General features: G+C 48.7%; 6 protein-coding genes and 2 non-coding genes across 8 annotated transcripts; 4 read left to right on the top strand and 4 right to left on the bottom strand.

The window, feature by feature from the left end:
- Window positions 1-759: 759 nt before the first annotated feature.
- Window positions 760-1,509, bottom strand: YALI1_C16621g (uncharacterized protein; the record flags this gene model as incomplete). Its single annotated transcript, XM_501741.3, has 1 exon — window positions 760-1,509. One exon carries the CDS (start codon window positions 1,507-1,509, stop codon window positions 760-762), a length of 750 nt encoding a protein of 249 aa, XP_501741.1.
- Window positions 1,510-3,098: 1,589 nt separating this feature from the next.
- YALI1_C16637r lies at window positions 3,099-3,187 on the top strand. The gene has a single exon. It is a non-coding gene; the product is annotated as a tRNA-Tyr (tRNA).
- An 801-nt stretch (window positions 3,188-3,988) lies between these two features.
- Window positions 3,989-4,288, bottom strand: YALI1_C16648g (uncharacterized protein; the record flags this gene model as incomplete). The annotated part of the gene is made up of 2 exons (XM_068282317.1): window positions 3,989-4,231; window positions 4,286-4,288. The coding sequence occupies 2 exons, from the start codon at window positions 4,286-4,288 to the stop codon at window positions 3,989-3,991; spliced, it is 246 nt and encodes an 81-aa protein (XP_068138418.1).
- Window positions 4,289-4,773: 485 nt separating this feature from the next.
- YALI1_C16653g (uncharacterized protein) lies at window positions 4,774-6,585 on the top strand (the record flags this gene model as incomplete). The annotated part of the gene is made up of 1 exon (XM_501742.1): window positions 4,774-6,585. The coding sequence occupies one exon, from the start codon at window positions 4,774-4,776 to the stop codon at window positions 6,583-6,585; it is 1,812 nt and encodes a 603-aa protein (XP_501742.1).
- A 1,306-nt stretch (window positions 6,586-7,891) lies between these two features.
- YALI1_C16688g (uncharacterized protein) lies at window positions 7,892-8,435 on the bottom strand (the record flags this gene model as incomplete). Its single annotated transcript, XM_068282318.1, has 2 exons — window positions 7,892-8,261; window positions 8,305-8,435. 2 exons carry the CDS (start codon window positions 8,433-8,435, stop codon window positions 7,892-7,894), a joined length of 501 nt encoding a protein of 166 aa, XP_068138419.1.
- A 382-nt stretch (window positions 8,436-8,817) lies between these two features.
- YALI1_C16694g (uncharacterized protein) lies at window positions 8,818-9,076 on the top strand (the record flags this gene model as incomplete). Its single annotated transcript, XM_068282319.1, has 2 exons — window positions 8,818-8,951; window positions 8,998-9,076. 2 exons carry the CDS (start codon window positions 8,818-8,820, stop codon window positions 9,074-9,076), a joined length of 213 nt encoding a protein of 70 aa, XP_068138420.1.
- Window positions 9,077-10,661: 1,585 nt separating this feature from the next.
- On the top strand, window positions 10,662-11,096 carry YALI1_C16712g (uncharacterized protein; the record flags this gene model as incomplete). The annotated part of the gene is made up of 1 exon (XM_501743.1): window positions 10,662-11,096. One exon carries the CDS (start codon window positions 10,662-10,664, stop codon window positions 11,094-11,096), a length of 435 nt encoding a protein of 144 aa, XP_501743.1.
- Window positions 11,097-12,193: 1,097 nt separating this feature from the next.
- YALI1_C16728r lies at window positions 12,194-12,267 on the bottom strand. The gene has a single exon. It is a non-coding gene; the product is annotated as a tRNA-Val (tRNA).
- Window positions 12,268-12,480: the final 213 nt, after the last annotated feature.

Consider the following 12,480-nt stretch of genomic DNA (forward strand, 5'->3'; position numbering starts at 1 on the left):
CCTTCAGAATGTCGCTACAAACCGTCAGAATCTCAGACCGTCCACCCCATCCCTTTCCACAGCTCAAATACGTCTTACATCAAGAGTAACATTGCCATTCTTCAACCGATATACAAGTCTTCCAAAAGTAACGACCATCTGGACTGAATCCTCTTCTCTTCGAGAATATCAAGTTGTATTTCAGCTGACTAATCCTGGTCAAACATGAGATGACGGCTAAAGACCTACCGCAATCTTACGCCTACCGGTACAACTTCAGCTAAACAATTCCTTCTCATGTTCTCGAGAATGTCCTGTTCAATCGAAACGAAAGTTCAGGTCTCGGTTCCCATATGGCGCTACTGTGAGATGACACTTGTTTTGTCAAAACTGTCTCATTGTCTAACAATGGGATCCCATGAACCAATCATCCTCCACCCAACCGCTCACCGACCCAGCCGCATTTACATTCCTGATCTACACTTCCTAAATCACATCCAAATCTTGTTGGTGGCTACCCCGGCTTGTTGATCAACCTCGGTAAAATTGACTTTAGAGATGCACACTAACATATGATTTTAACTCGCTGATAACGTAATCGCGATGAGCTCGCCTACAAGATACAAATGATGGGAAGGCCAACGGCCCGGGATAATGTACAGTTTTCTGCTTCGTTCATACATTCATAATTATTTTAATAACTCCTCCCACAGCGTTTCCTAAGAACGGCTTATAACGAAAGATGAGTTCATCTCCAGGTAGTGGTGCACTGCCGCCTGATTAGGCAGAGGCAGCAGCGGGGACAGGCAGAATCTCTTGCTGGATGGTAACGATCTCGGGGTGCTCGGCGGCCATCTCAATGTCCTTCTGATAGGTGATGAGCTTGTCTCGCATCTCCTTGATGGTTCGGGGAGGAGAGTCGGAGTGGTAGACAGAGGTACCGGCGACAATGACATTAGCACCAGCAGCTCCGGCGTCATCGACGGTCTGGGGGCCAAGACCACCATCGACCTCGATGTTGAGGTTGGGGTATCGCTCTCTCAGAGCAGCCACCTTGGGCATCATGTCCTGCTGGAACTTCTGGCCTCCAAAGCCAGGCTCCACAGTCATGACGAGAACCAGATCAAGCTGGTCAACCAGAGGGTAGACAACCTCCACCGAGGTGGCGGGCTTGATAGCAATGCCGGCCTTCATTCCCTTGGCCTTGATGGCCTTGATGACCTCCTCGTGGTCGTAGCATGCCTCGTAGTGGAAGGTGTACTGGTCGGCTCCGGCGTCGGCCATGGGCTCGACCCATCGTAGGGGATCAGTGACCATCATGTGGCAGTCAAAAAACGCCTCGCCCTTGAGAAGTTCGGCTCGCAGGCACTTGACCACGGTGGGGCCAAACGAAATGTTGGGCACAAAGTGGCCATCCATGATGTCAACGTGGAGCCAGTCCGCTCCGTAGTCGACCATCATTCGCGATTGTGCGCCGAGCTTGGCAAAGTCTGAGGAAAGAATAGAGGGGGCGATGATTGGCTGGACCATTGTGTATGTATGTTTGTGAGTGTGTATTCGTGTTGCCTGTCGTCGCGGTGTTTATGTCGTGGGGTTGACAGTGGCGAAAAAGTGTTGAGTTACTGGGTAAGTAGAATTTTTTGGGGCCAGGTTTTGTGTTGTGCGGTTAGCGGCGTTTGACGTTTGACGTTGACGTTGACGTTACACAGATGCAAGTTTTAGTGTCGTTGTGTGTTTGGATGTGGAGGTGGGGAGGAAGAGAAGAGGAGCAAGAGGTTGGTTTTTTTATGTATCAGCTGTCACTCTATATCGTGGTGTTCAGCTGACCGTGTCTATATAAAGGCGCCTGGGCCCCCGCCATGACTAATTTATGTGTCCATGCATGAGGGGTGCGACTATCGGCATCGCAAAAGGGTAAGACAAGCACGCCTGTGAAGTTAGGTTTCCGAATTGGGGAGGTTCCGACATGTGTCGCAACCCTGTCGCTTTTCCCCAGCGTGAAATATGGGGTAAACGCCCCAGACTCAAGATTGGCGAAATTTGGAGAAAATTCGACAACAATGTCAAACGCACAACGCTACATGCAGGGGCGGGAGCCGAATATGGGAGCAACCCAGGTGGCAAAACCCATGCCCCCTCCCCCCGCCTGTGTCATGGTCGCCGGCCGACACACACCGGGCCCGGGGCGCAGGTTCACCACCACCTCGGCTTGCTCTCGATCGCCAGCAATGTACAGTACCTCAATATAAGCACAGCGTTTCTCTCTCCCACACCACGTCTGCAAAGCCGATATCGCGCTTCATGCAAAGGGGCAGGGCAGCTGAGACATGGAGAAAACGTGCCGAACCCTCTGGAATTATCGTGAGAATAAAGATTGGAGGAGATGCCGATAAGCCGATAACACACATATCCAACGAGCCAACATTCGCCCTTGCAAACTACACCCTATGAACCGCCCAGATCATAGATACAGAGATGTAGCTTAAATTGCTCATCCAGACTAGTGACCCCCACGAGCCGAATAGACACCCCCACACTCCACGGGAGGCCCAAAACAGAGGCCTAGAACCAGAAACGCAACCGATCCACCATCATCAGTCACGTGAGCGTGTTTCACAACAAGACAAAATGTCTTTGTTGCCCTCTGCACTGTCAGGATACGGACTGTAGATGTAGTTGCAGCTGTTCTGTTATCACTCTTTCGATCAATACTAACAGCAACTGTTCCTATCATCAATAGAGCAACCGTTCCATGTGCGGCAAAGAGTCGTCCTCTTACGGACCCTCGGTTACGTCCCTCTTCGTGTCATAGACACATACCCTACGCATTCTCACCCAACAAGTTTCGCACATTGCTTTTTTCGCATTTTCATGGAGCCAAATTTTATTGTATTTTTTAATTATCGTACAATTACACCGTTGCGCGCAATCCGAGCCTCGGCTACCCTAACCCACAGGCCTGATGCAGTCCCCAAACCCTAAACCCATGGAAGAATGCAGCAAGCAACCCTTAACAGTAGTCTTTTTCGAGCAAGAAATGTTTGCCAAATTATTTTATTATAGTCACGTGACTCTGAATTATTATAGTAGTTTCAACTTTTTTCAAAATTCAAAAAAACCTCCCGGTGGCCAAGCTGGTTTAAGGCGCGAGACTGTAATGGTATAAATTGTAATCTTGAGATCGGGCGTTCGACTCGCCCCCGGGAGATTTTTTTCCTACGAGATCCGCTTTGGCAGTACTGTAGTTACTTATTTTTTTTAAAAAAAAAATTATGACTAAGCTGCAGATAACTATTGCAAGTATGGGGATGTGGTCGTTTGAGAATATTGTCTAGTTAGTGTACCGTAGATGATCAGATCGAGTGATTATCGATCCAACGAATGGAGTTTTGATTTCGGTGAATCTATGTTTTTCAGGAGAATAGTTGTAGACATTGTAGAATCATTTTCTGAGCTCTTACTTGTTGTACCGCCACTTATATTATCTGATTTGCATTCTACTCCTATTATTGAGCGATACAGGACGTTCAGATCGCAGGCTAATGACGGGTACGAGGAGGCGAAGGCATACGAGCAGGCGAAGGCATACGAGCAGGCGAAGGTCTGTATGGGTTTTCACTATGATGAAGAGATCAACGTTGTCACCTCAAAACAACCACCAGTTTCCATTCTGAGGAGCAAATCCACTCGGCTGAATTTGTCAGCTGAATTTGTAACCTGATGGCGAGCTCAATCGAATTCTCCACTAGGGTGCGGAGACTGTCCTGATGAGTCTCGCTGTCAGAGAGCAGAGTCTGGCTATCGGAACGGCTTCCGGCAAGTGATATGTGAGTGGTTAATGTATTTGTTATATAAAATTTCATGTTATTCAACAGGAATGACAGGGTTGGAGGGACCTTGTTTCATGGCAGTAGGCCTGGAACCGGTTGAAACAGGGGATGCCATGACTTACGTATTTGGATGAGCCAAATAAGAGCTCTGTGAGAGCTGTAGTACATACTGTTACCAGCTACGTAAACAAGATGCTCGAGGAGGGCAAGGCGTCATCGACTCTGCGTTCACGGTGCCGTTCTCCGACGGGGAGGGCTTGCTCATATGCTTGGATTACGGTGGTCCGAATCAACAAGTGATGAAGCCGCTCGGGTTTAGTAATGCACTGTAGTTGTGTTGGAAGATGGTAAGGGCCGGAGTCTGGTCTACATCCGTGGCATTCAGGCCTTTGGTGGACGGTATCAAGGCAGCCGCGGGCGCACTATCTGACGTTGAAGAAGAGTTTCTTTGGAGTCGCTGGTAGCAACTAGATCACCATGAGATGCTCCGTCAACTCCGAATCAGCAGTTAGGTCGAAGTGGTGTGGCTCTCTCCAACCAAACAACTTGGGTCTGTAGTTCTAATGCCACACTCGTACACTTCCGATACTTTTCATAGCACTCCTAATACGGACGCAGCTCACTATTTTACCAACCTACTTTGGACGTCCAAGTCCGGGATATTAGTACGCAAGTGGATATAAAAAGCGACTCCGGATTCAACCCGTGGCCCTGGATTACCACCTTGCTTTCACCGTATCTACATCCCCGGCTTAATAACACTCCTCCTGTGTTATTATCTCACTTGGGCTGTCTCAAATAAACTCACAACACATCACCGTCGAGTATGCTGCATAGCCAAGATACAACACCATCGCCATATTCATACAAGCACCGTGAGCGGCACATTAACAGCAAAATCGACGTCAACCGCGACCCTTTTTTTGACCACTAACGACACATAAACATTGACACCCAAAACAGCATGTCTCTACGACCCGACGAAGTGGACGTGCGGATTTTGGAGGAGAACCTGCTGAAAACCAACACGCTGGTGGAAAGCATGGTTGCGAGTTGCCAAAAGATCTCCAACTCGTCATACAAGGCCGAAATCACGATCGAGCCCATCTCGGGCATGCAACGACGAATGCAAGTCTACGAAACCAACCTGAACAACTGCCTCAAGGTGGTGGACGGCATCAGGGACTACGCCAAGGTGACGGCAAGAGAGGAGAAGATCATCCGACAGGGCCCCGAGGCGGTGGGTCTGCCTGCCTACGTGGCGGCCATTCAATCTGTGATTCGAGTCAACGACGAAATCGAACAGCGAAAACTGCACAGCATTCCCAAGGTCAAAGAGAAGGCCGTGGACCTGGCTCGAATGGGAACGTCTGGTCTTAAGGAGAACCTCGCTACCATCCTCAAGGAGGAATCTAACCCAATTGATCCTGTTCCTATCCTGGCTTCCGGAAAACCCTTTCCTCTGATGAGTCCCAAGAACGCAGACAAGCTGAACGAGTTGATGGGCATCGTGGCGCGATTCTCAGCCCGACAAGACAACACCTACGTTGACTCGCGAAGCCGGTATCTCGCCATGTCTCTCTCTCCGGTAGCTAGTAAGGTGAAGCCCACTGTTCGAACAGGCAAGGCTCCTTACGACAAGCAGTCCAACGGCATTCATATTTACGCTGAGGCACTGCTGAAGATGTTGCAGGCAGAACACGACAACCTGCGATGTGCCTTTCCCAAAGACGAAGCACGTGTCAAGCAATACTTCACGCAACTGGCACAGACTCCTCTGCAAACCTATCAGGCTGCAGGAGAGGAAATTTCAAATCACGTGCAACGCAACATCTCGACCGACGCCCTGCTCATTTTCGAGCTTATTGAGGGCACCGTGGCTCTGAAGCGAGGCCTCGAGCCGCTTACTAACTCCGCTGCTCCTCTCGATCGCCTAATTCAGAGCAGTTACAACGTCTCTCAGGGCGTGTTTACCGAAATTCTCAAAATCTGTGAGGCCAGAGTACAACAGGTGATGACCTTGCCGTCCGACAATGGTGTCTGTGACGCTACAGTAGAGGTTATGAGTCGAATCCGACGGTTTGCCGAGTATAAGGACTCCGCAGTGCTCGCAATCAGTGGTATGAAGTACCAGCAATGGATCCCACAGCCCCGTCCAGCGTGGATGTCGACCTTTTCATCCGCGCCGGCAGGCTACACGACAACCAAGCCTCAAGAACTTCTTTCGGCTGTTTTCTCAGACTCTATTGACGCCTTCTACGTGACCTTGGAGATGAAGGCGAAGCAGCTGAACCCTAAGAAGCCGTCTCAGGTCGGCTTCTTTCTACTTACTAACCTGACCCTGATTGAGCGGTTCGTAACGAAATCAGAGGTCTACAAGGTTCTTGGAGGTCAAGGACGAGAACGGCTGGAGAAGCTGCGAAAGCGAGGTCTTAACCTGTTCCTGGAGGGCTGGAAGGCTACCGCTTCGTTGCTTATGGACACCACGGTGGTCAATTCCAAGGGTTCCCTTTCTTCCAAGGATCGAGAGCTGGTCAAGGACAAGTTTAAGACGTTCAACGCGGACTTTGAGGAGCTTGTCAAGAATCATAAAACTTACACCATCACCGATCCGGCCTTGAAACAGCTTCTGGCTAAGGAGGTGGCGTTCATTTGTCCCCTCTACCATCGATACTACGATAAGCATATTGGAGGAGACTTTTCCAAGAATGTGGACAAGTACATCAAGTACGATAAGGCGCAATTTGATCGGGTGCTGCAGGAGCTCGGAGACTAATAGCCTTGAGTTGCCAAGAAGTGCTCTTGGTTGAGTGAGTCACGAGCTGTGTCTTGGTGGACCGTGGGCTAATTTACTCGTCGATAGGCAATAGCTTGTCATGGGCTTCAATCAAGCGAAGAGCTCTGCGTCGTCTTCCCTGTTGATGATAGCAGATGGTGATGTACTCAGGAGCGAGCGGTGGGTGTATATGGCACAATGTCTTTACTTCATTTAAACAATACTGTAAATTAATGTCTAATGATGTTAATCAGAGCAACCAAACAATCAGCTAGGCTTTCAGTAAGTACTGTCGACACGGGACATGAAGAGTCCTCTGCGACATTAGCTCTTAAATCCTTTTAAAGGTGAGTTGCTTGCAGGTGGAAAGTCACAGGTATGGTACTGGCTTGCTATTTGTACTGATTATACGATCGTGAGTGAAAAAAAAAAATACGACAAGATTATTGATAATGTCTCTTTATTAAATTTCAGGTTGTTTCAATGCGAGATATATCAACAGGGTCCTGGTTTCACTAGATGAAGCTTTGAGGTGTGCGATTGCTTGAAGTTTGCGGTATAGCTCCCGTGTACAGAAATTCTACCTGGGTCTTGCAATTGAGAATGAGTACTTGCAATTGAGAATCAAATGGACTTGAAGACTCGTTTAAATGAGACCATTGTTGCAAATACTGTAGGTCGAGAAGCACTCAGTTTCTTGTACCTGTGCTTGCTTGTAGTATACAGTCTTGAATCTGCTGCACTCACACATCCATGGATCAGATGGTGGTAAACATCCTATTAAACCAATCAGCAGTTTATATCTTCCAAAGTATCCATATCGCCACTTTTTTCACTCCTGTGATACACAGTGGACACCTCTGGTAGCTGCACAGTATGTGGAGTCAACATCGTACTCTCCCCGTTATTGGGCGAGCTGTCTGATCCCACCACTTGCTGACCGTGGAAAAACTACTAATGTCTATCACACCACTTTTTTTCTCCTTTGACGGTCTACAGTAGTTCCGAGCACACCTCGGTCTAAAACTCCGACACTAGCTGCGCAAACTCCGAACCGACGGATTGTCAGCTGTACAAGATGCGGCAGTGCTAAAAAAAAAAGAAGAAAGGCGTTAGTCGGTTTAGTGACGGTCCCACAATCACCCCATATTGTCTGTATTCCACGGCGCCCATTTGTTTAGTTTTGTTTTGTTTTGTTTTGTTTTCTTGTGCGAATATTTCTCAAATACCCTCGGTTAAACCTGCTTCGAATTGTATATACCTTCCTCTCTGGGCCTGATGCATTTCATCTCATCACCTGGGCCGGCTAAACCTGCTGTTTCGGATTCCGATATTGAACCTTGGGAGCCACCCGAAAGCAGCCAAGCATCGCCATCGCATGGTGAAAAAGCGAGTATCGATGGGCCCGAGGCTTTGGCACACTTGTGGGGTGATTCTGGAGACCCTTGATTGACCTAAATGGTGTTTTTGGCGAGTACTGTAGCTTGATTCTGCGTGGTTTCGGGCCTCTTAGAGCTGGAGCCCTCGTAAAGTCGATTAAGGTGAAACATCTTAGTAAGCCCGGAGGTGGATGAACATAACTTGGTCGGTAGGGTCCTCTACAAACAATATGATTCAACACAACCAACCTTGGTGACGCTGCTGCACCCCACGTTACTTTTTCTGGACCCTGGGGCCTGTAATTATGGAAGGAAAGCCGTGGGTGGAAGGCATGTCAACTGCGGTCGGAGATGTCGGACCACTAGTGGGTCTGGGTCTTGGCGTGACGCTTGATATGGCTGCCCTGATGGCTGTGATTCGCTACTGCTCGCTCGGATGGCTTGGCCCTTCACCCTTGCTCGATCGAGCATTCTTATCGTGCCAAAAGCAATTCGTCTAGACAAGAAATTTGTTGCATGAAACCTGTCGCGCGACTAAATGTTGATAATGCTGATGGAAATGGAATGAAGCCTGAGTGTCTGGAATATGAACTGCATGCATGGTTGGCACCCTGTTGAGGCGGAGGTTGCAAGGCGGTGACCAGGCCAAGAGCCGTCGTGGGCGGTGTGCTTTGCTCGCGCGCACGGCTCTAACAGTAGCGTTGAGATCTCCAACTAGTCCATAAGCGGTCACTGTACGAGTGATCATACCACCGGTTCTCTTGACGCGCTACTGTGGCTTACCCAACCTACCGGACAAGTACCCTGATGAGCCATTATCAAGCTTAGCGATACTACAGGTAGCACCAACCCCATGTCTCACAATAAACGGGAAATGGAATATTTCTTTTTCGGGACTATGCACGTGTCCATGAAACAGCAGGACTCGTTGCTTTTGCTGGTTGCCGGTCGTCGCAGCTACAGCATGGGGTCCCACCAACTCATGGCGTGCGACGGAGTCAGACGGGGACTGCTTCGTTGTGTGGACAGCGAGCCCTGCAAACGGCTGTGAAAATATCCCAAAATCTCTGCCGAAAGATGCTCCCACCGACTATCGAGGTGGTTCGATATGATTACCGCTTCCGGCAAGACGGTTACCAGACTAGTGAGAAAGAGGTTAAGGTCAAAGTATGGGTTGACAGCAAGGCGTGGTGTACTTGTAGCTACAGTATGTACCCTAAATGTACGCCATAATGTGAGTCAAGGAGGTATCGGATGCCTGTGAATGTGCGTCACTGGATCCACATCCCGTTCGCAAAAGACCCCGTCTGTTGAGCGGATCGGTTTGGTTCGCTCCCCCACCGCTCGGCTACTACATTCCACCTCCTCCTTTCGATCACCTGTGTGTTGCTCAGAGTACAAAGCAAAGCAAGGTCCGTTGTTAACGTTGATGCAGGTACCGTGATAGACAAGAGAGAGAGAGCCTGACAGGATGCAATAGTTGCAATAGTCCCAAAGCCCTACCGGCACTGTACGTGGTGTGCGCATGGGACGTTAATCGGCTGATTTCAAACACTCTCTCTCACACACAAAGACCGTAGAACCGGTGCGTTGGCCCACGCAGCTGGGTTTGTGGCACAAAGAAACCACCCGAGTGGCTTGTTGTGGCTGGTAGACCCTGTGGTTGTCGCGATTGCTCATCCTGTCCTGTATCGCAACATTGCTGTCTGGGCTCTTGGCAAAATGACGCTTGCTAGCTACGATGGGCCAGGGGTGTACGTGCACAGGTAAAAGGCTGGCTTGTAGGGATGAGGGCGATGAGGTCTATATTTTGAGTGTGGGCCAGGCCCAAGAAAAAAAAAAAAAAAAAAAAAAAAAGAAAGAGAAAACGCAGAGAGCTGCACAACCAAAAAAAAAAAAATATAAAAAAAATTACCCACTGCTCCATCAGCCGGACTTGCACTTTTTCTTTGTGGAAAGCGAACCCAAAAATCTTGCTCATAGCAAAACATTTCCGTTTTGAAGGACATCCGAAACCTTGCAATAACTGCTTGGCGTGCAGAAAGGTCTCGGTTGGTGTTGATGGGGGCATGGTAATGGTGCTACTGTTGACGTGTAGACGGAGGGAATCAGGGGGGTTGCCACGGGCTCGAAACCCGCTGGGTTTTGGGCTAAAATCACGTCCTCTCCACTCAGCCTCGGATCCTTGGAACGCGATTAATGGATTGACCGCCATCTAAACGAACCCAAAGTGGGGCATCCGCCTAGAACAAGTAACGCACTATCTGCAAGGGAGGCAGAAGTTTATCCGAACGATAGGATGGAGATTTGGGCCTGTTGGAGGCCGAATTCTGGAGATATAACGGGCGGAATCAAATATTGAAGCCCGAAAACATTGATTTATGTTTTTTTCAGAACCACTTTCCTACCAATACTGCCGCGTATCGGACTGCCCAAAATCCACTTGCTGCATCCCCAGATCGTCCCATTTCATTTTCACTTGAGCTTTCACTTTTCGTTCTGCACAAGAGATAACACACTTTGTGTCAAGCTCTTGCGATTATATGTGTATATGTATATATATCAGCTCCTCTCCCGGTTCTTCATCAGACAAAACAACAACTCCTCAGCTCCTACAGACACACAGCTGCCACAGCTCTTACAAACACAGCCACCAAGCTCCGCTACAACACTCCCTCTCTCTCAAACCACCCAAACATGAACGCTGTCAACCGGACCTCGATACCCGAAATCTACTACCTGACTTCGCGCGCACAAATGAAGCTGACCAAGGAGTCTGTGCGACCTGATCTCAAGCTGCGGCAACTCGTGTGCCATGCCAACCTCGTGGACAACCTGCTGGGCGAGCTGTCTGCCCGACGACAAAAGCAAACAATGGTCAAGCTGTCTGAGGATGCTTACGATTCCGTTGCTGTCTCTTCCTCTGATGACGATGAGGATGACGACGACGACTCTCCCGATCTGTCGGACTCCTCTTCTGATGAGGATGACGCAGAGTACATGAAACAGCCCAACTACACCTACCACCCCTACCAGCAAGAAATGCTGTTTGAGGATGCCTCCAGCGAGTACAACGAGTTCAACCCTCCTCCTCTGTACTCGGTTATCAACACTGGTATTGGAGCCAACTAGGGGACCACGGCTGAAGGAGTCAACCAAAACTAGTACCCTCCTCACCGGAAAACTAAACAATGGCACAGTTGCATATATACACTGACTGCAAGCCACTGGACATCTGCTGGATGGATGTCAAACCATTATTTATTGAGCATGTACATAGTATGAGTCGAATCGAAGTTGTGTTATTGAACCCCTGGAACGCATGGTAGATCCAGCCAGCCACATTTGGCATGATCGTAAAAGCAAACGTCTTTAGAATTCGATTATTGATCACCGACACGCGCGTCTTTATTAATTAGGGTGAGACTCTTATGAAAATAAGCCTTCCTAATCGGACATCTCATTAGACCAAAACTATCGCACTTAGCTACAGCAACGTCTTTTTTGGCCGGTCGGCGGATTTTCGGCCTCAATTAATCGACCGTCGGTATAGGGCCATAGCTCAATCAAGAGCAACTTTTGTGGTAGCTGGGACAGTGTAGCACGTAAATACTGTACGTCGCGTATCTGACAGATCGTATGTCCCCTGAGGCCTCTTGTTTGTAGGCGGTTGGGCCTCGGAATGCTGGTACGACTATGGCCCATACTCTTATGCATGCACCACACGGCTCACCAACTTGCTCTTGAACAAAACATCGTCAGATCTGGTTGGGGCGTCTGAAACAGAAACAGGAGACGGATCTCGGGTAGCGCGTGCTACTCCATTTCTGTGAGACATGGAGTGCTCAAGTCCGTGAAAATCCAGCGCATCTGGTGTTGAAACATGGTCCCATTTTATCCAAGACATGGTCTGCTGTGTCCTCGGATGTAGGGTCGGACATGCACGATACAAGTCGAATGCACACCTGCAAGTGCAAACGGTCCCAGACCGGTTTTTTTTTCAATCCGAGCAAATATCTCCGAAACGACACAAAGAGAATGTCAGCTCATTTCCACCCACCAATTGCCATGTAGCGGTGCGGTAATAGCGGTATTGATAGTAAAGAGTATTGATATTTACAGATACGGTTCAAAGCTTGATTTTAGTGTTGGAAAAAAATGTCCGTGGACGATGCAAGTATGCAAGCAAGTACCTACGAGTACGGTCGGTACTCGCAACAAGCAAAAAATGATTTCTGGCAGGATCGAACTGCCGACGTTCTGCGTGTTAAGCAGATGCCATGACCAACTAGACCAAGAAACCGGGAATTTATTTTTTTGAAAAAATATGTCTATATTATGTGAATGTTGGTTATGTAAGCTGTAATGAATCATTAGAAATAAAAAAAAAAGTAGGACACACACGAGAGTCACCACAATGACATCAACTAGACGAAGCGTCAACAAACCAACCGACAGCGCCTCGCAGCGCACATGGCATAGATTCAGAAGTGTATGATTTATTGAACGCCAATAA

This window comes from Yarrowia lipolytica, chromosome 1C (assembly GCF_001761485.1).
Source record: "Yarrowia lipolytica chromosome 1C, complete sequence".
In the NCBI taxonomy this organism is placed as follows: Eukaryota; Fungi; Ascomycota; class Dipodascomycetes; order Dipodascales; genus Yarrowia; species Yarrowia lipolytica.